This window comes from Gambusia affinis, linkage group LG15, assembly GCF_019740435.1.
Source record: "Gambusia affinis linkage group LG15, SWU_Gaff_1.0, whole genome shotgun sequence".
NCBI classification, from domain to species: Eukaryota; Metazoa; Chordata; class Actinopteri; order Cyprinodontiformes; family Poeciliidae; genus Gambusia; species Gambusia affinis.
Window position 1 is genome coordinate 25,057,136 of NC_057882.1, and position 25,401 is coordinate 25,082,536.

At 38.7% G+C, this 25,401-nt stretch overlaps 1 protein-coding gene across 2 annotated transcripts in view; it reads left to right on the forward strand.

Annotated features, from left to right (window-relative positions):
- Positions 1–25,401, forward strand: part of pdlim4 (PDZ and LIM domain 4) — a 54,358-nt gene that overhangs the window by 18,593 nt on the left and 10,364 nt on the right. For both annotated transcript variants that reach the window (XM_044140351.1, XM_044140350.1), the window contains exons 2-5: positions 997–1,148; positions 11,398–11,479; positions 21,916–22,181; positions 24,237–24,394. In XM_044140351.1, coding sequence (XP_043996286.1) covers positions 1,081–1,148; positions 11,398–11,479; positions 21,916–22,181; positions 24,237–24,394 — 574 coding nt within the window. In that variant the 5' untranslated portion in view covers positions 997–1,080. The remainder of the gene's footprint in view (positions 1–996; positions 1,149–11,397; positions 11,480–21,915; positions 22,182–24,236; positions 24,395–25,401) is intronic.

Genomic DNA, 25,401 nt, shown 5'->3' on the forward strand with positions numbered 1-25,401 from the left:
CTCAGATGTTACTGTGTGTATGTGAAGGTGAAACACACACACTGGTTCACACACTAGTCCGCTCATTTTCACCCCTCTGCCTCCCGGTGAGCCTCAAATGTCCTCTGATATGCAGGTTTCAGGAATGTGGGCTCACAGTGAAAAATCTGTTCTGATGACCTGCTGAAAGAAAATCTTCTAAACTAGAGGAATGTGGACATATGTCATATGCAAGACCACAGAAAGGCCAATAAGAAAGAACTCGCTGAGCAGATATTTTCAAACCAGTTGCATATGTTAAGGTTACAGGGTCACCTTGAAAAGCATTTACTGATGGTTTAGCCTTAAGCAATTTTGTGGTTGATCATAAAATTGTTCATGGTTGTGGTTTTGTACTCAATTTCAAAATACTAACCATATACAGATGGATTAAAACAAATGCCTGACAATTTTCTTGCTGCGTTTGTATATGAAAAAATGAAAGTGTCTGTCAAAATGAAAACAGAGCTGCGTCAGATTTAGCCTGTGCTGTCGGACACCCCTAAAATTCAGTTTAATCATTTGCAGAGCCGGGCCAAATGGACAAAATCTGAAAACAGATAAGAGTAAACATAATTAATCACTATTGAGAATTATTTTCAAAAATTACCACAAACTAAACAGTTTCTTTAAGCGTTGTGTGATGTTATGGAGTTAAGATTGTTGGTCAGGATGCTGATGTAAAATACCCAGTGCTGCGTAAGGATGCAAATTGGCTTTGGACACAATCATCATATAATGCAAATAAAGTTTAGACCACTGGTTGTAAAAATAATTAAACATTGATGAATATGTATTTTGCTTGATAGGCTGAATGTACTGACTGTCCTATTGGATTTTAAAGCCAACTTCTAACCTTGTTATTTTCCATTTTCTGATAAAATATCACAATTGCTTTTTTTAAACTGGAGTTTTCTTTTGTCTTCAGTTCCTAAATAACCTGTTTCTGTGTGTCTGTCGGTTCATTGATGTTTTTAGATAACATCTGGCAGCAAGGCGGCCCAGGGTGACCTGTGTCCGGGTGACACCATTTTGGCTATCAATGGTGACAGCACAGAGTTCATGACTCATATGGAGGCTCAGAACAAGATCAAAACATGCACTCAGGAGCTCACACTCATCATCAGCAGGTATGACACTGTTTAACACTCTGCTCTGCCAAATGTAACAATGTTTGAAACCTTTCTTGAACCTAATTTAGAGTCGGACGGTTGCCTCTCTGGATTTGCAAATTCTGCCTGCAGTTCAGATTAATCTGTTTATTTATTTATTTATTTTTTTTGGAGTCCCGTGAAGGTGTCATGGAAGGGATGTCATCTGGTGACTTTTAAAATGCCAAGTAATCTGAACCGCCAGTTTATCAAAGTCTTGTCTGATTTTGAAGCCCAAAGGGGCAATGATGGTCCAACAAAGGAATAACCTCTCCATTTTTCTTTTGTTTGCATTTTTTGTGAGGCATTGTCAGTGTAACATGACCAACATGTTCCAGCATGTTTCAGAAGTATTTTTGCTATAATCCTGCCTGTTACCAATGATCAGGGAGTTATTGTAATTATGAAACTGGTGATGGTGTTTCTATTTCTGCTCAGCCTGTTGAGTCAATTGGTACAGTTGAGTCACAGTGAAAGATGACGGCTTTACAGCAGCTTAAAATCACCTGGTTGGTGTGCCTATAGAGCACTATCAGATTAAATGAGGCTTCTCCATGCAGTGAGTCAGACTCTGGCCTTTACAAATACATTTCAGTGGTGATATTTTCTATTTTACTTCTAATAAGCTAAAGATCTTTGGTTCTTCTAACTGTTGAAGCGCTAAAGCTAGGATTTAGTGATGCAAGGTTGGATAAAAAACAAAGTAAAACTGTTTAATTCTAAGCTATGAATAGGCAAAAACGGATTTCCATATGGTATAAAGTCATTAGGTTGTCATCTTGTGTTTTGTTTGCTTAGCCTTAATGCTTTATGTACAGTTTTTTTTAAATATCTTACACCAATAGCAGTAGATTTCAAGTTTGTTTTGGATCATCGCCTGTTGCATGGGTGAAGCTTCTGCTTTCAGACACGTTTCCACTTATTCCACTCAATAATATTTTGGTATAAACAACAGTTTATGATTAATCTAATGAGCTGAGGTACTCCAACCCTGTGTCTGCAATACAAGCCCAAGTCATGAACCTTGACCATGTTGGTGCTGATTTGGTTTTCATCAAACCTGATGACAAAGATCTCTGTCCTGGTTCCTTCAGTTCATGTGGCATTCTTACAGACATCAAGCAGATTGCTTGAATGCAGAAGTTGTAAATTTATGCTATGCTGTGTTTTTTTGTTGTTATTTTTTTGTAAGAAGTTTTTCTCATAGCCTTCATTCAAAACATCAATTTAAAAAACAACCCTCAGTGTTTATCTTACCATCCTGTGAGAAACTGGTATGTAATTCCAGATTCTTTGAACATTGTATGATTTTCCTGTAGGGTGAATTTACTGGATAGATACGTATTGGAAGGCTCCTGGTCGCCACACAGTTGGGTTTTAGCTGTATGCTAAGCAGCTTAGCATTTCTATTCATTGTTCTCTTCTTGTGAGAAGACATTTATAGCTAATCTGCAGCTGAGAGGAATTGGTTAGATGAGTTAATCAGAGAGTCGGTGCAGGTGGAGGGAGAAACAAGCACTCAGGATAAAATAACGTCACTGATGCACATCGTCTCTCATCCAGTTCCTCAAGTTGTTGCTGAAATGGAAAAAAAAAGATTGTGATTTATTTTTTACTTGTTAAGAAATGATCAAGTATCTAAAAATCCATTTACTAATTAGGATTAGTAAATCCATATTTACTAATCAATGTTTGGATTAGTAAACGTCATATTTTCATGGGGTAAAAATCTGACGGGACACAGGTTCTTTTAGCCATCTTTTCAAAATAGGAACATTTATGCCAGGTTTATTTGGATAACACATGCAGTTAGAAAGCTTTTAAAATGCTACTTCAATAAGAAGTAGTTGTTTGACAGTGAAAAAATCTCATTCTTTTTGGTGGGAACCTGTTTCTGTTTCAAAGGCTTCCTGAGATGTGCAACCCTTAAAATGTTGAAGGGAAGGACTAATGTTGGCAAAACAGTGTTATAACATTTTATCACATCAACCTAAGCACAACTTTATCTAAATAAAATGATTTCAAACTGTATTTACTGGAGAAGCAATAACTGTTGATGTACATATGCACTTACCATTTAAACACTTCAAATCAAATTTGTTACATAAACTATGACACAATGTGTTAGGTCATGTTTTTTTCTCTTTTGATGTTTTTAACTGCACCTTTAAATAGACTAGATACGGTTTCTATTTCACCCTAATTCAGATCCTTATAATTAAAAGAGTTGTTGTTACCATGCCGCTCTGGTTTGACCTTTAGAGGAGGACAGAGGCAACATGTTTCTGGAATTAAAATCATCAGTTTAAACGGTTAATGACAGAGGGGGGTGAAGGTGGTTGGAAGGTTGCAACCAAGGAAAAACTGAAATGTCAGTTGCTTCCCACATTTCTATTAGATGGTTAGTTGGGCTGCTGGAGTTCTGGAAAGTGCGGAGTGATTCTGGCAACCTCTGAACGTCGTTGTCTTAGATGAAGAACATAAAGTGGTTTCAGCCTTAGTTACGAGTGACATCTGCCAGGCTGGTTCTCTGGCTCTCTCTCTTTTTAGTGCTGCAGAGAACAAAGTTTTTCTCTGTTTGCCAAAGAAAGCTCAAAATATAAAGTTGACACAGTTATGAGAGCAATCAGATGGGAAGAAATGTATATGGTCAGAAAAATATTTTCCTTTTTGTTTTTTTTCTATCGTATGCAGTTCACAATGCGACTGCCCCCACTGCTTCACTTGGGAATACTCCAGCCATATATCAGGCTGAAGCTGTGGAGCATTAAGTGCTTTTCCACATGGGGATTGTAAATTTATCGAAGCATACATGAAGTAAGTCAGTGGATTGACCAGAGAAGCTCCTTTACAGTTGCAAAGGAAAGCAAACATTCCAACATTTCACTGCTTAAACATCAGAATCTGGTCATTTTATCACTCCAGGCAACTGAAAAACATTGTGCAATAAGTCAACAGTGCTCATATGCCTATACTGGAGAAGCACAGTTTTCTTAGAACCTGTCCATATAGACATACAAGTAACCTCACCCTTAAATATTACAGTCAAAAACAAAGAATTTGTCAAAGTAGTTTGACTAAATAAGAGTTTAAATAAATCCACAAGATATAACCATAGTATTCACCATTTCTCCTGATATCCCTTCCTAAACGTTAGTCTATGTAAGACGAGGTAGAACAGGAAGAGCTCCTGGAATGTGACCTTTCTGCACAATGTTGGTTAAATAATTACAGAGTGAACTGCCCTGTTCTGCTGGACAGAAAAAGGATAAGCCACCTCTGAGAGATAGGCATGCACATTTGGCTCGCTGCATGTTGCTTAATTGGACAGCCGATAAACTGGAGGAAAAGAAAGAGAGACGCAAATGATTGGAAAAACATGTTGTAAAATTCATTTGAAGAGATACTTGCAGATAATACTAAGAGAGCAGGAGTGTCGAAACACATTAGAGAGTGGAGTTATGAGAAAGAACAACAGGACAGAAGAAACACCAAGGAGCCATGAATCACTGAGACAAAAGAAAAAGGCACATAGGGTCTTCCTGGCTCAAATTATGGCTTAAATACTTTGTTTCTGGAAATTTAATTCAGAAGACAACACAGTGAAACTCAGACAGAGTAGACACATAATCATAATACGGTGCATAGAAAGAAGAGTGAGTAGGAAAAAGTCTTATGTAAGAAAGCTACATCTCATTCAGCAGCGAGGTATCGCCTCATTACTCAGATGATGCCTCACAGCAAATATACACAATCAAAACTTTTCTGTGCAAGCATCATGTAATATTGTAACCATTAATGTTTTTAGTCTAACAATGTTGGCGGGTCCCAAAGCCAAAACAGCCTTGGTAAGGCTGTTGAGTGTTTTCAGGAACAGAGTCAAAGTTTTTGAAACACTTTATTTGACGGGTTGTGAATAAGACTGTCATGACAGCGTCATAAATATGATATAACACCTGAACTCATGAACGTGAGTCAGTCTTCATGAATATTTATGACTGCTGTCATAAAGGGTCATTTGGTAAATTATTAAACTTTTAATAAAAAGTTGACATTATTCAAAATGTCTTTGTTATGACAACTGAACATTAACCAAGAAATAATGATCTGACATAAATTTGTTCTAAAAGTTTTCCCTAACCTTAACCCACCATTTACCATACAGGATGTCAGTGTTAAACACCTCCATATTTTAGTAGCACACAGTTACTTCACCATTAAAAATCAAATGTTTTCTTCTGCTGCGTGATTTCACTAGATCCCTACTGAGTTGTGAAAAGTCAAGCATGTTCTCACACTGCTGAGGCTTAGAGGTATTGTTCATCCTGGAAGTGTCTTTATCATGAAGGAAAGAGGGGAATAAAACAAATGAGTTATCCATTCTGTAGCTGTGACATTTGGGACTTAAAGGATTGGAAATTGTCCTCAACTGTAGGCCACAGAAGTAAGTGAGGAGTATTTAACTGCAACCATTGATTGCAAAGTCAAATCGAATGGAAGTGACTGAAAGAGCACATGCTGACTCACTAGAAAATAATATTTTAAGGACAAGCAGTTCTTAGCCCTTATTAGAAGACCATGTCATGAAATACTGCAAAGAGTCACAAGAAATAGGAGACCTGTAATTTTGTGCAGCAGCTCATCGACAAAATATATGAGTCTTCACGTCTGCTGGGAACCAAAATTACAGTACACTGGGTGCAGCTGAACTTGAGGTCTTGAGTAACTTAAGAATGTTTCTTTGTAATGGATTCACATGTTTAACTTTCATAACCCACATTTTTTTATGTCTTTTATGTGGCTTTTTTAAGCTTAGATGCTCCAGGAAACTTAGAAGTCTATGACATAAAGAGGCAACATGGACGACGTGATGGCAGTTATAGTTATTAATTTGGTTTTTAAATACTTAAAAAAAAATAATATGCCATGATTAACTGCTGTGTCGAGTATACTTTTATTAGATGGACACTTTTTAAGTTTCCCAAACCATATAAAACAGAGAGTCTCAAGTGCTTTCAAAGTCTGCATGGTATTTGTTTTGCTCTCATGGTACATTATAAAACACAGTCTCATGAAAATGTATTAGAGCTACTTTGGTCTGCAAAACAAAAACAGTAGAATAAAGAAATGGAAAAATGAGATTTAAAGTTTCTTACAGGGACTATAGAAACCCTGTAATTAACCGTTTTAATTAAAGGCTAGCATTTAATTAAAACTGTTAAAGTATTTTTTAAATAAATGATATTAGGTAAGTAAACAGCAACTGAAAATAAAAATTTTATTATGACAGTGTATTTTAGAAATATTTGGAAGTAAAACAAGGAATTAGTTTATAGAATTCAATACTGACATTATAAGTTATGATTTGGGAAGCAATGACCCTAAAAAATTATGTATCTTTTCCAAAACTCTCATGATCTGAATGTGTTTTAACAACCCTGATAAAAAATGCTGCCCTCATTGCCCTCCTCTATGTGCCCAATTTAAAGAGATTCTGGAAAAACTAAACGTTAACTTTAGAGTGGTAAAGTTGAAAAGCTGTTTTTTAACAAGTTATTGGTTGGGTTATGTTTAGAAATCTGTTGAGGGAAAAGAAGAATCAAGGATAATTTTGATTGAAATGGAAAAACAGGGAAGAGAATCAAAAAATGATTCCAGCATCAACACTGAACAATATCTTTCCATTTTTCATCATACTTTCCTGCTGACGTATGCCTGTTTCTCTCCCTGTTACTTCATGGCCTCAGTCTTTAAATCCTCCTTGTCATTTTGCAAAGGAAAAATGGAAGAATCCCTCTTCACATGTGTTGTGCCTAAATTTAGAGTGGCTTTGTGGACAGACTCGTTTTCTGTGTATTCTCAGACATTTACTCATCTGAACCAGCTGGAGAGGAAAACCTCTCCTCGCTTTAATCCTCCCTCTTTGTCCTCCACAACCTCTTTGTTCGTGACTTTAACGTGTTCTACCGCTGTTTCCCCCTCCAAACCCAAATCCCATCCGACTGAATTCTTTCTTCATTTTTTTTCTATTTACCAATTCTTTTGTGGTGCCTTCACTTCATTGCAGTCCTCATCATTCCACCAGAGCTTGTTGAAGAAAACGTTTTGTCTGAAGAGATTATGGTGCTTGGAATGCATGTTTGCACCGCTGGTCAACGTCTTCGGAAAGAGTCGTGTGTGTGGCGAGTTAATGCGATGAAAAATGAGTCATCATTTCCACACTGCGTGTGACACTGTGTGTTGTTCATGTATGGTGAAACTTGAACAATCATTTGTTCTCATTAAAATTCTACTTGGTGGTTTGGAGGTTTAAACAAACGTTTGCACCAAATGGCACAAACCCGCTTTCCTGTACATGCATTATTTTTCAGTGTTGCAATCAGTGGGGTTTGGCTTCTGCAGAGCCGGATTAAAGTAATTTTTTTTTTTTTGGTCTACAAACCCTTTAAAACGTCCATTTACAAGAAAGTACTAAAGAGTGGCTTTCCAAACCAAAATCCATAATATTTAGAAATATAGCAACACAAATGAAATTCTAGTTGCTTCTTTTTTATTGAGAGCAGATGATCCCAGTCAAGGGTAATTATAGTTTAAAAATATGTCATTCATCTTTGTTTTGACTATTTAAAGGGATATAAAATTGCTGGTAAAGTATTACAAATTACAGGTAGCCATTAGATCAACTGCTTCACTTAGTGAATGTTTCTGCTTCTCTGTCTAACTGTGCTTTGGGTCTCCACAGCCTTTAAACGTTTCCACAGTGTAAACATACACCTCAATATTTTTTATTTGGATTTTAACTTCCTTGCTCCTGCTAAAGAAAAGTATCCCCAGCTCTTGTTGCTGTCACTGTAGTTGGAATGTGTTTATGGAGATGTAAAGTACTATTTGTCCACCTAACATTCATTATTCTGAGATTAAATTACACATATGAGGAACTCGATGTACTAATTAGTGTTACACAGTAGAGTAAATAGGTCTGAACGAAAATGAAAAGCCTGGATCCGGTTAGTCCTTTTCATAAGTATGCTCTGTTCTGCGTTGGTCTATTTTATATTTTACTGAAATAAATTTAAAGGTTATGTTTGTGAGCTAATGGGTGAAGAGTGTAAGACAATTTTTGGAAGGTTGTATAATCAGAAGGGTTTTCTGTTGCCGTAATACTTGAGGTACATAAACATGAGTTTAAACTAAAAATCCAGGATCAGAAGGTTTTAAATGAGGAGAGCATATTAAGTATTTCTACATATTAAAAATAAATCTCATCATCTCCAGATTGAAACTAAAACAAGAGAAGCTTCTAAGGATTTGGAAAGAATCATAGGAATTAGAGATGGAGTTAAAGTTCCCCTTGGTGGAGGATTTGCCCTTCATGTCTCACCCTGACTTTGTGACCTGTGAGTCACAGATGAAGAATTGAGCATGAAAACTGCATGGGAGCAACGGAGCAACGGACTCCTGCTGGGGCAAAACAAAAAGAAACCTCCAAAGGAAGCAGCTTTCTCACAGGTCTGCCTCCTGCCAGCGGCGCTGCCTCTGCTGCCCTTCGTCTCATCTGTCCTCTCATGTTTCTCTCTTTTATGTGGTTATGATTTCAGCATCTAAAGCATTGGGGGAGTCATCGGATAATTTGATCATCAACCGCAACCAGATTTTTGTCAAGGAATGTCTGAAACGTGTTTTTAAATGTAGCTGATGTATTTCAGAGAACTCTGAAATTCTTTCAGCTGAGAAAGTAGCAGCTTCTGTTGTATCCTGTAGAGTGCAGAAGGACCTTTCTCCTAAATGCTTTTGATCAGAGATGAATACAACTATGAGTCATTGATCAACAATGTTTGTATTTGAGTACAGTTGGCTGTCAGCTGTTTTTACTATATTTTTTATTGTCTGTGATTGAGGAATGGTGGGTTTGGTTTTTTACAATTTTTAAAACTTATGGAGTTTATGTAGATTTTTGCCCTTTCCTCTGACGCCTACATTTTATTTAGGTGCAACAAGTCAGCCATTTTGTAAATACTCCAACTAGAGGATGTGTAATTTAACTTCAGCATAAATACAGCTGGAATACTATTAGTTATACAAATTGTTGACAAATGAATATCACACTTTCCATTTGTACAGTTCATTGTGTGTAACTGACTACAGATTTATTTATTGGCCTGGTGCTACATGTATTTTGCTGTCATTTAGAAAAAGAACTGAGTCTATATTTGAGTGGCTGAAGTAAACTAACTTATCGAGTTCAGCTGTCTTCCAGCTGGACTTTTTATTTTTTATTATTTCAAAAGATAAACAACATGTGTCTTTAGAGTAATTCTGGATTTGGTGGAGCCAACAATGTGAGGTTCAAACTGGTCATCCTGTGATCCTTCCCACTTTAGCCTGTTTTTGTTTGACTCTTTAAAAATGTCGGTCCACCCAGCAGGCTTGCATTGGAGCTTCACATCTCAATAGGCTGCTTGTGTGGTAACCACTGCAACCAAACAAACTGGGGAAAGAATTATGACTTTCTGCTTCTGAATCATGGAGGTCTTGGTGTAAGGGCGGGAGCGTTCTTCCTACGCAGTTCTGGAGCTGCTGCTCATTCAGCAGACACTCGGCGCCTCATAAGAGCATCCTTGATAGCAACACCTCCGTGGCTCATATCTGGAGCATTGCCTCAGCCTGAGCAATGCTGTGCTAGCTTGCAACCCGGTGATCTCATCTAGTTCGACAAAGCCTCACCCGTCTGCAGGGGTCAGCAACTGCATGCAGACTCTGTTCTTTAGCACGTTGGCCTGGTGTTACCCTTATGAAAGCTTCATGTGTTCCCTTCTTCACATTGAACACTATGGCTCATCTGGATTCATGTTACTTAAAGAACCCCTCTTCAATCTTCTCTGTGACATTTACACATAACTGGACAGTGAAACAGAATTGAAGAGAGCTCTGACTGAATTACATTGTTTTATCTGGAAAAGTGACACATTTTTGGTTTCACTGAAGCATTTTTCTGTATGTTTTCTAGAGGAAGAGGTGAATTATGTGAACACCTGCTTATGTGTACACAGTAGGCCCATTGGGAAGTGCAATAAATAATCCATCTTACCCTAGCAATCATTCAGTATGTTGTGTACTTTTTCATAAGTGCGTTCAGCTGCAGTTAATTATTATGCATACAAACAAAAGAACAATCTAACAATAATAGAATTATCACTACTTTTGTACAATAGTAGTAAGAACTGGCTGTGAGGCAAACTATAACTCTCATTGAAGTGTTGGGTGTTACATTAATATGTCGCTGTGTGTTTGGAGGGATGATGAGAACTAATTATACTCATTTCCAGCATAAAACCTGCCAAATGTACAAATCAACTGCTCTGAGAGTTCCTTCCAATAATGCAACCAGCACTTTTTCATATTTTGTAATGCAACAACCACAAAGTTTTATGTATTAATTAAGTTTTATTGAGATTTTTATGAAAAACTACTACTACTACTAATAAAGCGTGATCACAACAAACATGCTGTCGCCACCAATTTTTACTTTTTGGATATCTGCAGTCAGTGTTTCCCCACATGTAGCAAAAATGTTGTTTTTTCATTTGACCTGAGCAGCTTCCACTCTGTGGGTTGTGGTTAACTGCAGCGGTCACGCTGCCAGATTGGGAAGTTCATGACTTCAGGTTGTCCTGTTGATTTGTGCAGCTCCTCCAGAGCGGCCATCTTGCTTCTGATTAATGCTCTCCTTCTGGCTGGTCAGATCAAGTTAACAGGTCTGTCATCGTCAATACTTTTTCCAAGAGTAACTAGAGGTGCAAAGATTGTAACTCTACTTGGCAAATGAATTTTCTGACTGCAATTTTTTTCAGTGGATTTTATTTATGGGTATAAGAGTACAGGGGGTTGATTATAAAAACGTGATGAACTTCTTAAGTATTTGTAAAAAGAAAAAAAGCATATGGTTTTCTTTACTTCTAACAATTACACTGTGTTGATGAGTGGCTTTTTTCCTGGCTCAGTCATGTCAGAAAAACGAGTAGGAACGGTGTCTACTTTCACTTTTCTTTGTTAGTTCTTAGTAATTCACTCTCGGAAAAAATGACATTTAATACAGAAGGGATATTATCAGCAAAAAATAGAAAAAAAATCCATCCATCTCAGCAGAAATTTTCAGACGCTTCAGCACTACAGTGTACGTTGGCAGAGGATGAATTTAACACCGTCTCTCATGGGGATTGTGTTTCAGATCGGGATCTGGAGACAGAGTGTGGTCACCAACTGTCAGTGAAGATGGAAAGATAAGTCCGTACGCCGAGCCTGATGCACAGGTAACCACCGTCTTCCCTGGATTGTTTTGTGAGAATGAAATGGAAGCAGTCACAACTCATCTCTCAGTTTTTCTATGATCAGGCTGTAGTAGGAAACTCCTCATAATGTGACACCATGTTGAATGGAATTAATTAGAAAAGACATTTAAGTAGTGGAGGAAAGTATATGGAACCATACAAAAGAAAGTGACAGATTTTTACTGCACAACATCAAATCTTTAATCTAGCTCTGAAATCAGCTGTCAGTGATGGCGTCTTTTATAGCCCTTTGCATCTCCCACAGCAGAAGGTAAGTCATGTCCGCAGCCATAACTGTGACCTTTACAACTTAGTGGCTGAGTGATTCCAGTTTGTTTTGACAGCAAACAGAATCTATGGAAACAGGCGCAAACCTCGATCCACAAGCTGCATGTACATGGTCATTAACTCAGTTATAAATGGGAGAATGTGTCCCACTGTTCGCTGGAACCGTGTTGAAATAGTGTTTCGATTGTTCTCCAAATGATCAGCTGCCAAAAGGAGATTCACAGCGTGATGAACTCCACCAGATGAGCTTTTTCCAATTTTTTTTCCCCAAGTTCTGGCACGGCGGCTTGTTTCTGAGCACATAAAGAATGAGACGTGTGTTGGGTGTAAGCATGTGTGCACATATGTTGTGCGTGAAGAGTTTGTAGGATGGAAACAGACAATGAGAGTATTGTGTACGTGAGAGATGTTCAGTTGTCAAGGACTGTGTTGTGGTAGAATTAAGCCTGACCTGCATTTGTAGCAACATGTACAGAAGGTTAGCACTATTGCTCTTTGTTAAGAAATGTTCACTTTCACTTTTAGTATCATTATTTCTTATCTACATCAGCTGATTTCTCAACAGTGACTCTGCCGGCTTTCCAGGGGAGTTTTCCTACACCATGCTATGATATTTTTAGTATTTGTTACTAAACCAGAAAATAAAGACAAACAACTTGCTTAAAAGTTGTGTCTAGTTTAGTTCATTTTTTTAAGGTTTTATTTGCTCTCGTGGCCTTTCCTTTATAGTTGTTAGACAGGAAAGCAGGTTGAGAGAGAGAGAAGACATGATGCAAAGGTCATCGGTTCTCCATATAGACTGTGGGTCACGCTGCGTTCCTCCCCTGCGCCACCACAGCCCCCCTGTGCATAGTTTCTTTTGACTAGCTATTGTTTTCAAAAGTAAAACTTTTCAGAAGGTTGTGTCAAAGACAGCATGATGAAGGGATTGATATTAAGGCTGTCTGGGATCTTACATTAGCAATTAGCACAGTTAGCGTTCCTAACTGTAAACAGCAGGCTTGCTGCATTTGCTGAGAGATTCCCAAAATCTCCAAATCAAGAATGTTCCTGGTCAGAAAAGGACGACAGCTCACTGATATTAATAAGAACTCACTTTTAACCCACTTCTGTCAAAAACAACTTTCACACCAAAGATTATTGTTTTTAGATCAAATTATTTACTGTTGTGTGACCGTAAATCACTCCAGCCAGCAGGGATTTTCTCAGCAATATGTTATACAGCTGTGAAACAGCTCACAATAGTGACTTCAGTCATTCATATTTTTAAAAGAAACATTTACAAAGCATGCATTAATTCTTTCACATCATTTTGCAGATGTTACCAGACAGAGCTTATTAATGCAGGATGAATAAATACTGTAAACGAGATCAGACAGTTTATTTACTCACTCAATTTTTGCAAAACTCTTTGTGCATTTTTTATCTTGAACACTGTTATCAGGTGTGAGTATCAACTGCAGTGAGACTCTAGCTGACCCAAGATACTATTTCTATGGAAAATGTGAAGCTGTGAGCAGCAAATATTACACAGCATGTAATTCTTTAAAATATTTGATTTTAATCGTCCTTGATGTCTCAATGAAATTGCATTTAATCTATTGCGTAGTCCTTTTCATTTTATTTCTTTCTTTCAAAGATAGTGAAAATTGTCCAAATCTTTTTCTATAAAACCAACGGCCCTTCAGCTTTCCTGACTCAAAGTCAGTCCAATCTGAGGTCCTGGTTTAACATTCAAAAGCTAAAGCAATTCCCAGACCAAAGTGAGGCAGACCATCAGTTTATACAAACACAGACGAGCGTGACTGGTGGAAACATGAGAGCAGCAAATCCTCCCTGGTCTCCCAGTTTCCTTTTTCTCTATCTCTATATCATCTCATCCAGTCCTTCCTTTCTCCTTCAGCCAACTCTAAAAATGCTCTCTGGCGTCTCCTTCAATAAAGTGAACCTGAACAGCTTGAAACCAGCAACTCAGGGCCACTTCAGTGTCACACTCAGGTGGAATCTTCCTAGCATGAACAGAGGAAACATCCGCTCCCCGAGGCCATTTAAAAGACCTCAGTGCTCTCTTTCTTTGTTTCCGGCTGTTTTTTGAACGCATCACAATGCTGATTGTTCCTGAGTCTCAGTGGAAATGATCTACACATCGTGACCTTGCTCATACAGGCTGACTCAAACGTTGTGCCATGTGATATTTTTGGCTCTGATTTTTATATGATTTGATGATCTGCTGTAAAAACAGCCAACAGAGATTGACTGGGCTTGACAATTGAGTTAAAAATGTTGTTTTCAGTAACTTAAAGAAAGGTCTGCTATTCAAACGTGTATTTACAGTTCACTTGTAAAAATCTGGCTTTATGCTAAGGGTAACAGTATTTTGTTGGCTGACAGCATTTGAAGGTGGCACGTTTATTCTAGCAGTCCCAGATTAACAGATGGAATATTTCTTAAATAGTTGGAAATTCCGGTCTGACTTATGGGAATTTACAACTGAGCAGGAAGTGACACATGGAAGGTGTGAGATGTTTCCTTTCACTTTGAGACCCCTGGAGATTCTCGTCAAAGTTTTAGACGAAATGCTGTAATTTTGGCTACCAACCAAGCAGCCATATGGCTGTTTATATAAAAAAGTAGAAGCATATGATGCCGGGGGTTTTCTTAGGAACTGTGGTCATATTTTGGAAAGAGTGACCACAGGCTACTGACTGGCAAATGTAACTTCTTAAAATAGAAATGATTGTGATAAAGACGAGTGGTAAGGGTTAAGTCATGACAAGGTGTCACAGCTAAGCCATCATAAATTGCTTTTGTTTTAAGTGTGTTATTCTTTTTGTTTTGTCATTAATGTTGTTTTATTGCAGTAACTTCTTTTCTGCTGCTTTTTAAATGCCCAATCATTTGCCTTTACTTCTCCGCATCAACATGAATCTAAATTACATGTTTGCCTTCCAATGGGCATTTTGAGAATCACTTACATAGCATCAGTGAAAAGTAGGCAGTACAAGTTAATACAAAATGTATTTAGTGGAAACCTTAGCCCAATGAGGGGATAAACAGTTCCTCCAATGAGGTCTGCGTTTCGTCCTTCTGGGATGTCACTAGAAAACCTCCCAAACCGTTCACCCATGGAGCTTCCTGATCAAACCCCCAAACATCTTCACCTGGCGCTCCATGGTGCAGACCAGCAGAGAATCCACTCTAAGCTCCCAGCAGATGACAAAACTCTGGATTTTTGTCATTAAGATTCCTAATCTCATGTTTTAAAGACCTGTTAAGGAAGTTTCAGAAAACGTTTTTTTGTTCGTTTTCTCTTTATGGACATTGAGAAATGCACCACAGTTCCTCCCCCACCAGTTGCTCTGCACTGCTAATCATCAGACTGACGCAAAGTACCAACTTATTGACCAGCTAAAATCAATTTCTAATACAGCAGCCATTCTGAATGCAAGGTCAGGTCAAAATCTGAATCCATTAAAAGTGAGTCTGTTTAATGGATTAAAAAAGGCCTTTTTAAGATCCCATCAGATCTTCTTCTAAATGGCTTTAAGTGTGTAGTTATCAGCCTTTCTCTTAAAACATTTTCACACACCAGTATGTTTACTACTCTATCAGTTACTCGTGTTTTAAAGCATCTTCACTGAAGTTATAAAGTGGCAGCTTCAAGTAAGTGGGAAATTCCTGCTGTCAATGTTTAAATCAAACAGCAGTTCTTCTGGCTCACAGATCCTCAGTGTCATTCATGGCAGCTAACCTATCATTATACTGTTAGCTATTGTGGTCAAGAACTTTGGTCCTGTGGAAAGAATGGGGCCTCACAATGATGAAGCTGAGAGGTCTGGATCACACGTCACTGGAAGCTTCCAGTCTCAGCTCAGGCGTTGGCAGCAGAAAGCAAATTCTCCAAGCTAACACTAATAGGAGCTGACAGATAAACTCCTTGCATGACTTGCAGGCTATAATTCCCCCACTGCCTGGAACTGAATTATGCTTTTAAAACAAAAGTGTGCACATAAAACACATTTGTTTTGTCAAAGGAACAATACCGTTGTTTTGAAGTATTTGCTGTTAAAGCTGCTGTTCCTTTCAAGATGGGATGTCCAATTATTTAATGGTCTTTTGACCTTAGCAAGCCTGATTGTTTGGTGTACCGAATGCTTCAATAATTCCCAAAATATTCTTCTTTGACACCCCGCCTGCAAGTCATCTTGTTTTTAGAAGTGAGTGCTTGTGTTCAGTAACTAGCCACTAATCCCCTGAAACGTCCACATCGCTTTCAGGTGCGTAGCTCTCGGCATGTTGTGAAGTAGATGGAGTCGTTAAAACCTTTTTTGTTCATGAGGCTCCACCTGTCTGGAATCATTTAGATGCAATTGATTTACACGTCTTTCATTTTCATGTGTGTGCAGATTAAAAGGATTCCATTTTGAACTCAGTTTGACCTTCTTTCTAATAGCAAACCCACCTGAGTGTATTTAACTCTGATTTAACTGTGACACAGCTTTGATTTAAAACTTGTTTAGTGAAAAATGGGAACATTGCATGTGGATTAAGAGTAGATTACTGGTCTTTCAGTGACCACAAAACTACTTGGTCTAGGCAATAACACTGGAGCAAGCTGTAAAACTATTATACTACCTTTTTTCATACACAAAAAACTATTTATTAAGGTTCCACCACACACATCTGTACAGGCTGTGCTTGACTTTTGACAGACATTTTGCGGTGCATTGTTGGCAGATATCTCTGCTTTGGTCTCTTTTGTCCTCAATTGATTTTATTTGCAATGTGCAGAGAATCGGTACAGGGAAATTAAGAATGACTCAATCACATTAAGGCACAATCAGTAAAGTAACAACTGCAAACAAACACGCTTTTATGTCCAAAGAAGAGTCTTGAAGTTGGAGTTGCCTTCAGATGCAGCCAACCAACTCTCACTATATTGCCTTACAAGCTAAAACACTTTTTATAGCAAGCATTCAAATCAAACTGAACACTGATTCAGTCTTTCTTAGTTGTAATATGAAGGCCTGTAGATACTCAGATGGAGCATTGTCACTTTCTTTCCTGTCCTCTCATTGAAAAATTGAAAAATATTTCTTACTGTACAATGACCTTGACCCTTCTGCTATTAATTTGCAGCAACAGTTGTTTTTCTACAGTCATTGTTTTTTTCTAGGTGTCTGTTTATCCACAACTGTTTGCTGCAGAACAACAAACTTCCAGAACTCCTGTTAGTTCATCTAGTTTACTGGTCAGCAGGACCTGGCTGCTACTTTCTCTTTTAACTGCATCATAAATACATATGTGTGGTTAGGTTATTTACAATTAACTTTCTATTTATTCCATAATGTTTGTAAACATTTTACATTTTCAGACCATCTTTTCTGCAGCACTTGATACTCCTTGTTGTCATCAGGCCCTTTCTGTCGCTCTTTCAGACGGGGGTCAGGCCCAGAGAACCGGAACCGTTCGGTTGGTAGTGCAGGCTGCTATCTGAAAAGCTTAACTTTGAATGAATTAAACTATGCAGGAGGCAGCAAAGGCAGGAAGTGGGTGCATGTTTCAGCATTGTCATGAACTTGTATGTATGTCTGGTGAAGCAGTTGGGCTTAAGTCTTAGTTTCCAGCTCTAAACAAACATGTGCTTTCATTTAAGCTCCTCCACCTTTCAACCCCCAACGTCTGTCCTCTGGTCCGAATCGCCGCTTCTCCTGGCGCCGCTCTGCCACAGTGTGACCCGCTTGTAGCTGCACATCGAGATATCAGATGGATTTTCTGTCAGTGTATTGAGTGGACATGTTTCTGGCTCAAAATTACCTCAGTATCACATTTTGAAGTGTGTTAGTACAGTCAGAAGTAGACACGCTTTTCTCTCTTTGCCCTCACTCTTCATGGTCCTTTCTGTGTGTACACACTCCCTTAGACTGCAAGTCTTCCTGAAACATTAGCCATGCTTGGTTACGAGTGAAAAGCATGCTGGTGGAATCACGTGGATTCCTCGATTTATGGGAATTGGACAATGCTGGGCCTCATAAATAGAGTAGTTAAGTCTGTTTTTGTTTGGAAAAGCAGATTGCACCAAATTTTACTGAATTGTAAAAATATTAAAGGGCTATTTTATTTGTAGATAAAAGCCCACATCAACATCTCTAAACCTTCAAAATGAAAATATGCATCTCATTGAGGAAGATTTGGCACAGGTAACTTAAAGACCGCAAACTGCTGCACCGTTCCTACAGCTCAAAGGCACTAACAGGTTCTGAATGTAACCATACTGGCATTTTTATAAGGCATGCACCAGATGTGCTGCCTTATAAATCTACCATCCATCTAAAGAAAATATCTGTGAAACGGGCGTGGACAGGGAGAGCAGAAAGAGCGCTGCAAGAATGAAAAGACAAAAGGAACGGCTGAAAGGTTTGGCTTGGCTGGGTTCAGTCAAAACACATGAAGTCACCCCATTTCAGTCAGGTGAAAATATTCCAGCTTTTTCTGTATTTCTGCAGAAAATGCAGAATACAGGTGTATATCGTAGCTGGAAGATCAGAGAACATCTTTTACCTTTATTCATTTTATTCTAAGGATAATGGCATCTAATCTTTAGCAAATTTACAATCATGGGCTGAGCAAGCAAACTTTGCGTAGCTCTTCTTGGTCACTTCCCTCCAAGTCTGTAAAGCAAATATCGATTCTTTGACTTTTATTGTTCTTTTGAACACGTCATTAAATAATTTAACAAAGGATTACCTGTCGTTCTCCACTCATGTTTGCATAGATCAGTATCATAAATCAAATGTCTATTAAGTTTCAACTGGAACGTGTAACAAAATCCACTCTCATGGATTTTCCTTCCCACTTTTCTAAGAGCGCAGGCATGATTAAGCTCGCCCGATTGCATCAGTTATTCTTCTGATTGTTATCTGGAGATTTAACCTTGTCTAAGAATGAGAAACGACTAATGAAGACTCAAAAAGACATGTAGTGACAGCAATTTGTTTTTGAAGAAAACAGTTCTGGATTTACTCTCAGGAAATTGAGAGATTAAAGAGGATAAAGAGAAAGTGCACACAAGGACAGCAGTCAGAAACAGAAATCCTAAAGTTGAATATTGTCAAAATGTTTTGTTAGAGGAGAAAAGGAGATAACTGGAGGGGAAAGGGTTTGGCACAAACCAGTAATAGTAACATCAAAATTCCTGCCAATGCTACATTTTTGGTGGATTTTTTTCATTTTTAAACAAAAGTTGATTCACAAATGAAGCCTAGGCGAAAATTCAAGCTGGGAGACAAAACACAGCCGTCCCACATCAGACACTCAACACGCCCCCGCTGCAGCCAATCGGGACAGGTGCGCCGCACCGCTTCAGCCAATCGTCGTTCACGGATCCCTTCAAAGGACAAGCTTCCCCGGATCTTCTCGCTCGTCAGCCGTGCTTCGACCCACCTCCTCCCCATCTCCACCATCATCCCAGGGACATCTTCCTAGCTCCCTCTCTGCTCCTTCGTTCAAGGCTCCGTTCCACCACCAGTATTCGGACCGGGGGGAAGACTACCCTGAGCTAAACCTGGACCGATCACCTGCCTGGTGATCCTCAGCTCACAAGTCTTCCGCCGGGTTCGAGCGCCAAAAATTTCGGATCATTAAATCCTCTAACTGCTTCTCTTTCTCTGTGTGAGTCTATCCAGATTGAATTTAATTTACACAAAAAATCTTCATACTCCTAAATTGTTTTTCCAAACCAAAGAAATTACAAAACCATTGAGGCCTTAATGTGGTCGTCATGCTGTCAGCAGCATAAGAATAAGAAGCTAAAGATAACGAGCAGGATATAGTCTGACTTGTTTGGTTCTTTTTGGTCGTCATTACTCAGAATTTACTGTTTCTCTTCTTCTAAACTGCCTCTCAAAAGTAATTCACATTTAACTTTTGTGTTAAGAACTTAGCCTTTTTCCATTGTTAGATTAAAACCACAAAATTAAATGGATTTTAGTAGAATTATATGGAATACCACAATGACAAAAAAAAGCCCGTGCTTAACAAATGCAGGACTTTTTTGTAACAAATTAACATTAAAAAAATGTGGATCTTCATTTTGATACAACAAATACTATTCAGCGTCGGCTTCAGGTTCTATTTGACCATTACTAATGGTCCATTAGTGAACAAACAGCAACATAAAGACCTAGAAACACACCAGACAGGTCAAGCCGTGGAGTTTAAACGCCTCACATCACTTTTCAACCTACGGTCCCAAAACAGAAAGTGAGTGGTTCACCTAATCTGACTGCTGCAGAGATCTACAACTCAGGCGGCATGCACAATACAATAATCCAGGTGATGATGGGATAAGTGTTAGTTATGAACTCCACTCTGGCTTTTGTGGAAAAATATCAAGAAGAAAATGATTGTTGAGATAAGCCATGAAGGCTTATTGGAGACATTAAAAAGAAAGTGCTTCTTTTAAATGAGACCAAAATAAACCATTTCACTCTACACCCAAAACGCCAAGTCTGAGGTAAACATGATCCTGCATCATTCTTCATGCACCAGTCACACTGGGTAACATGGTGGTGCCAGCATCACATTGCTGGAACACGGAAGCTGATCAGAGTTGATATGAAGTCAGAAGTTGAGTACAATGACAACATGGAATAACCTGCTAGTGTCTCCAAAACACTTAATACAGACAGGGAGGTACGTTTTCTCATAGGACAATGACCGGTCAGATCTACACTGGAATTCCAGAATGGAATGGCCCAGTCAAAGTTCACTCCTAAATCCATGTTGGAATCATTGGAAAGACTTGAAGTGCAGCATTCAGATGTTCTCCATCTAACCTGACTCAGCTTGAGCTTCATTGCAAAGCAGAACAGGCAAAAATGTCTCCAGATGTATGAAGCTGTTAGAGGCAAAGGACTTACAGATGGAACTGCAGCCAAGCTGGTTTCACCTAAATACAAATTCACAACACAATATTCAAATATTAGAAAAGAAAAAAAGCACTATCTTGTGTTGGTCTCTCACATAAAATAATAAAATTCATGATGTTTATGGTTGCAACATGAAAAATGAAGAAAACTTTATTGTAGTTGCTGTAGCTCTGAGTGCAAACTCTTTTGACTAATATTTTAATCAAAGCTGTTTATGTTCAAATCTGCCTGTATTGTTGGTGTATTGGTGGGAAATTTCAAAGCTAAGGCTTGCTGCTGTAGAGGGAAATCCAACTACACTTTGAAAAGCTGTGATTGCACGATTACCAAAGACCTGTGTGTGTGTGTGTGCGTGTGGGTGTGAGTGTGTGTGTGGGTGTGTGGGTGGTCCAGGGGAAAGCTGAGAACAGGACATCCAGCAGATCCATCCGTTGAAATAACGGGCTCTGGCTGCAGAGGCGCTGAACCTCCAACACCTGTGGCTGAGGCACTTTAAACCAGCCCAGAACACACACATGCTCACACACACACACACACATTCCACTGGCTCAGAATTACAGAAATCTGTTTTTTATGCTGATGCACGGTCAGACTTGTTAACAGGTTTCTCCATCTCAGCTAAAATGTTTGAAAACTCTGAAGCTGTGATGATGTGCAGCCTTGTTTAGTCAGTAAAGCTGCCGGCTATCTGAGAAATTCAAAGGCCTGAAGCGGTATCAGAAGTGGTGACATAAGCGCGAGCGCTGCAGTAAAACCTTATCTGGAAAATTCTGTCTGTGAGACATCCGAGCCCGGCTGCAGAGCGAGCATTATCTCTTAAGTGCACTGATAGCTGCAGTAAACACCAAGCAGCTCGATGATGTCACCATTGCGTTTGTCCAAATGCATGAGGGTGTTGACCTCTGCACATACAGCAGAGTTATGTAGGTGTCGAGGCAAGGCAAACTAAATGCAAATGTAACAAAAAATAGACAAGATATCATAAAAACTAATATTGGACTCTTATTGGAAAGCAGGAGCAAACGGTTATTACAAAAGTGGAATCTTTTAACTTTTCTGTCTAAACGTTTTCAAGTTTCTTTTCCAGAAAATTTTCCAAGCATCATCTCCACTGTTATGTTTCATTTTAATTCATTTTACATTTAAATATTAAAGTCATCCCTTCTGACATGCTTTTCTTCCTCTTTTTCTCTTTTGCAGAATTTCCGTCCCATCACCAGCAGTTCTGGCAACTACGTCCGTAAACCTTCGTACACCTCTGAGCCGCTGTCCCCTCTCGCTCCTCAGCCCACTCACCTGAATAACGGACACACCAGACCCAACAACGGCCACAGCTTTGGACATGGGAACGGAACTGGGCATGCTCAGTACAACAACCCAGCTGGGCTTTATGCTCATAATGGCAGCAACGGGGACAGATCCCTGCCAGGCAAGATGGGGGGTCTCAGCCTGAGCGCCACACACAGGTGAGACAACACACACCATTTTCAAAGGACATAAGTACCGACAATGAACCATAATTGGCAGCATCAATAGCTCTAGTGGATTAGCTGTGTGAGGTTGTTTTTGTGTTCTAATTTGCTCCTTATTTTTGCTGTTTTAATTAGTCTTGTTCTGCCTTTCTGAGCTTTTCTGTAGAGCTACCATCAAAATAAGCCCTCATTTTGATGTGTTTGTTCCATATAAAACCCAGATTAAAGAAAGAACAAAGAGATCCAGGTTGTTTTCCTGCTGTAACCTGTACAAGTGGAGAACAGTGAACCATGTCCGTGCAAGTTGTTAAGGCTTGTTGGCTTTCAGAATATCTCTCCGTGATATTTCCCAGATCAGCCTCATTGCACACCACGGCTGTGAGAAAACCACACAAGGAAATAAGAGTCCGTCTCCAGCAACTGGCTCTGAAATCCATCAAGTTAAAACTGGATTTCATTTAAAAACAGAGCTGCAGTATGTCATACATGGCAGATGTCGGTATGTGTGGATGCTAACAGAGACACATTTTGGATATCCTTCGACACACCTGCGCGCCTCGCCCCCAACAGCCTGGAAAAGCCATTTGCTGTTATGTTCATCCCTCCAGTGGGTTATAAACCTGTGTCTCCTGTTCCCTGGTGAACATCCTCTGAAAAACTCCCAGAGTTCCCTGCGACTGGACTGTTAATCCCATCCAGGTCTCCACTCCAAACCCAAAATTAAAAACTATTTTCATGGCATCCATTGACTTCAGTCACTCTTCTTCTCCAACTTAGTTTATTACTGCCATTTTTCTCCATCACGCAGCTTCACTTCAAACAGAGCTGAGTTTTTTTACTGTCATGTGACTTACTGCTGCTCCTGAAAAGGAGTCTGGAGACAAACGTGTCCTTAAGTGTGTCTGGTCTGCACACATCTGTCAGCAGCTCCACTCGTCATCTTCCTAAAGCTTGAAGCTTTCAATCTGGATGAATGAGCAAGCACAGGCCTGGCATGGAGCGGCTGATAATCCCAGACTAATCCCAGCATAAGGAATCATTCTAGAGTAAAGGAAACACCTCTGGTTCTGCTGCATCCATTCTGATTTTACAAAAACGTTTTTTCACTCTTGCATTGGTGATTTTATTTTCCTTTTATATTCTTTGTTTTTTTTTTGTTGTATATTTAACCTAAATCCAGTCTTAAAAATATTTTTTCATAGCTGATTATTCAGAACATAAATAGCAGTGTGGATGGTGACATTTCCAACCTTGTGACTAAAGTTGATTATAAAGAATCAATGTGACTCAATGTGATCAAACTTCAATTAATAGATAAGGTTATAATATACAATCTTATGAAAAAGAGACAAATCTATTTAGTTATTGATGATTGTTTGTCAATCACCTTATTTTACCAAAATATTTTCCAGGAAATTATTTAAATATCAAAAACTATTATTCCTGGCTGATACAATTGTAGACTAATTTATTTAAATATTGCCATTAACCATTAAACAAAAATGTGCTGTTTCTTTGTTATGGAAGTAGTAAGCATTTGATCTGGTTTTAACAAAACTCTAAATAAATGTTGACAAACAGCTTTCTGTTTCTTGATACATTTACAAACTCAATGCAGTTTTGGTGCATTTAAGTCGATAAAGATTCAAGTTTTTCAGCATATAATAACCCGGCTGATTGATTGGTGCATCACTAACCAGGCTCTTCAAAATGACATCCACACACATTTGATGTAACTGCAGGTTGTGCAGTGACTGAGGATGACCAATGGATAAAGCAGTATCCATTAGTAAAGTGTAGATCCCTTTGCTTAAAAGGATCTACACTTTAATTAAATTGTTTCTTTATTAGCTGTGTTTTGTTTATATAAAAATAATGCTACATAATCAGCATTTGTGAGGGTAAACCAGAATCTGTGGAGATTTATTCTTTTCTCCTTCATCTGTTGCTAAACACATGCTGTTCTTCACCCTTCTTCACTCCAAATTGTCATCTGTTGGCTGCTTTGCAAAAACTCTTACTGAGTCATGCTTCTTATGTGGTTTTCAGTCCAGAGCCTCCTCCGCAGTCCCCAGTGAGCCGTAATGGTTTCGACCCCCAGTCAGATGTCTACAAGATGCTTCAGGACTATGAAGAGCCAGTCTCTGCGCCCAAACAGTCTGGCTCCTTCAAATACCTCCAGGAGATCCTGGACGCCGAGGACGGAGGTACGACTCCTGTGTTTGTGTCTGATATTAAAGCAACAAATGGAATCGGTCCAAACCTTTGCAGAAATATCAGCATACTCCAAATATTTAGAAAGTTTAGAAAGGTTGAGGAATACAGTTATGCTCCATTGAAGTGTTTTACTCTCCATGCAAAAGTGTCAGGAAATGGATCAGAATGACAAAAGGTTGTACATTTTAATTTGTGACTTTGTCAAGCTTAAAAAAATCAGCACAACATTACCACCAGTTGTTACAATACAGTTATGTTTACTTCAAAGCAGGCATGAAATAAGCATTCAGTTCTGCTCGCATACATCAATGCATTTTTTCTAAACAGTCACATAAACACAAGGTGTAAATAGTTCCTGCTCTGCAGATGTGGCTTGTGATTCTCATTCTGACTGTTCTGAGCTCCTCCATCTAGTGGCATAGTTTTCCTTTTATAGAAAAACACTGACAACCGAGTTAAAAGACTGATAGGAAGGGGGGAGACATGAGAATAACTGAAAGAAAAGCTAAGACAAAAGGAAAGAGAAAGCCTAAATGTTTTAAAATAGATCTTGAATAGAAGAAAATCCAGGGGAGGGAAGTTTTGGTAAATCAATTTAGAGCAAAAACAACTTCTCAGAAGACAATAAAAGTGAGAAATACGGTTTTCCTGTCCGACTACTTGGCATTCCTTCATTTGAGGAGGAGTCATGTGAGGCTGACAGCAGCAGGAGGAAGTTAATCCCTGGAACTAAAACCTTCTCTTCATGCTCCATGTTTACCACTGAAGCTGGACAAACGTTTAGGGAGTGGGAGAGGTAATTATAAGTTAGTGAGTATTTATACACCAATAAAAAAAAAAAGATATTCATCATTAATGTTTCTCTTAGAGTCTAACATAAAAAGAACCTTCATAAAAGTGATTGCACTGAGTGGAGTTTACAACTTTTAACTGCATCAGTAAACTTCTCAACCACTAAGTAAATATCAGTTTTTTAATATTTTCTAGCAGAAAATAT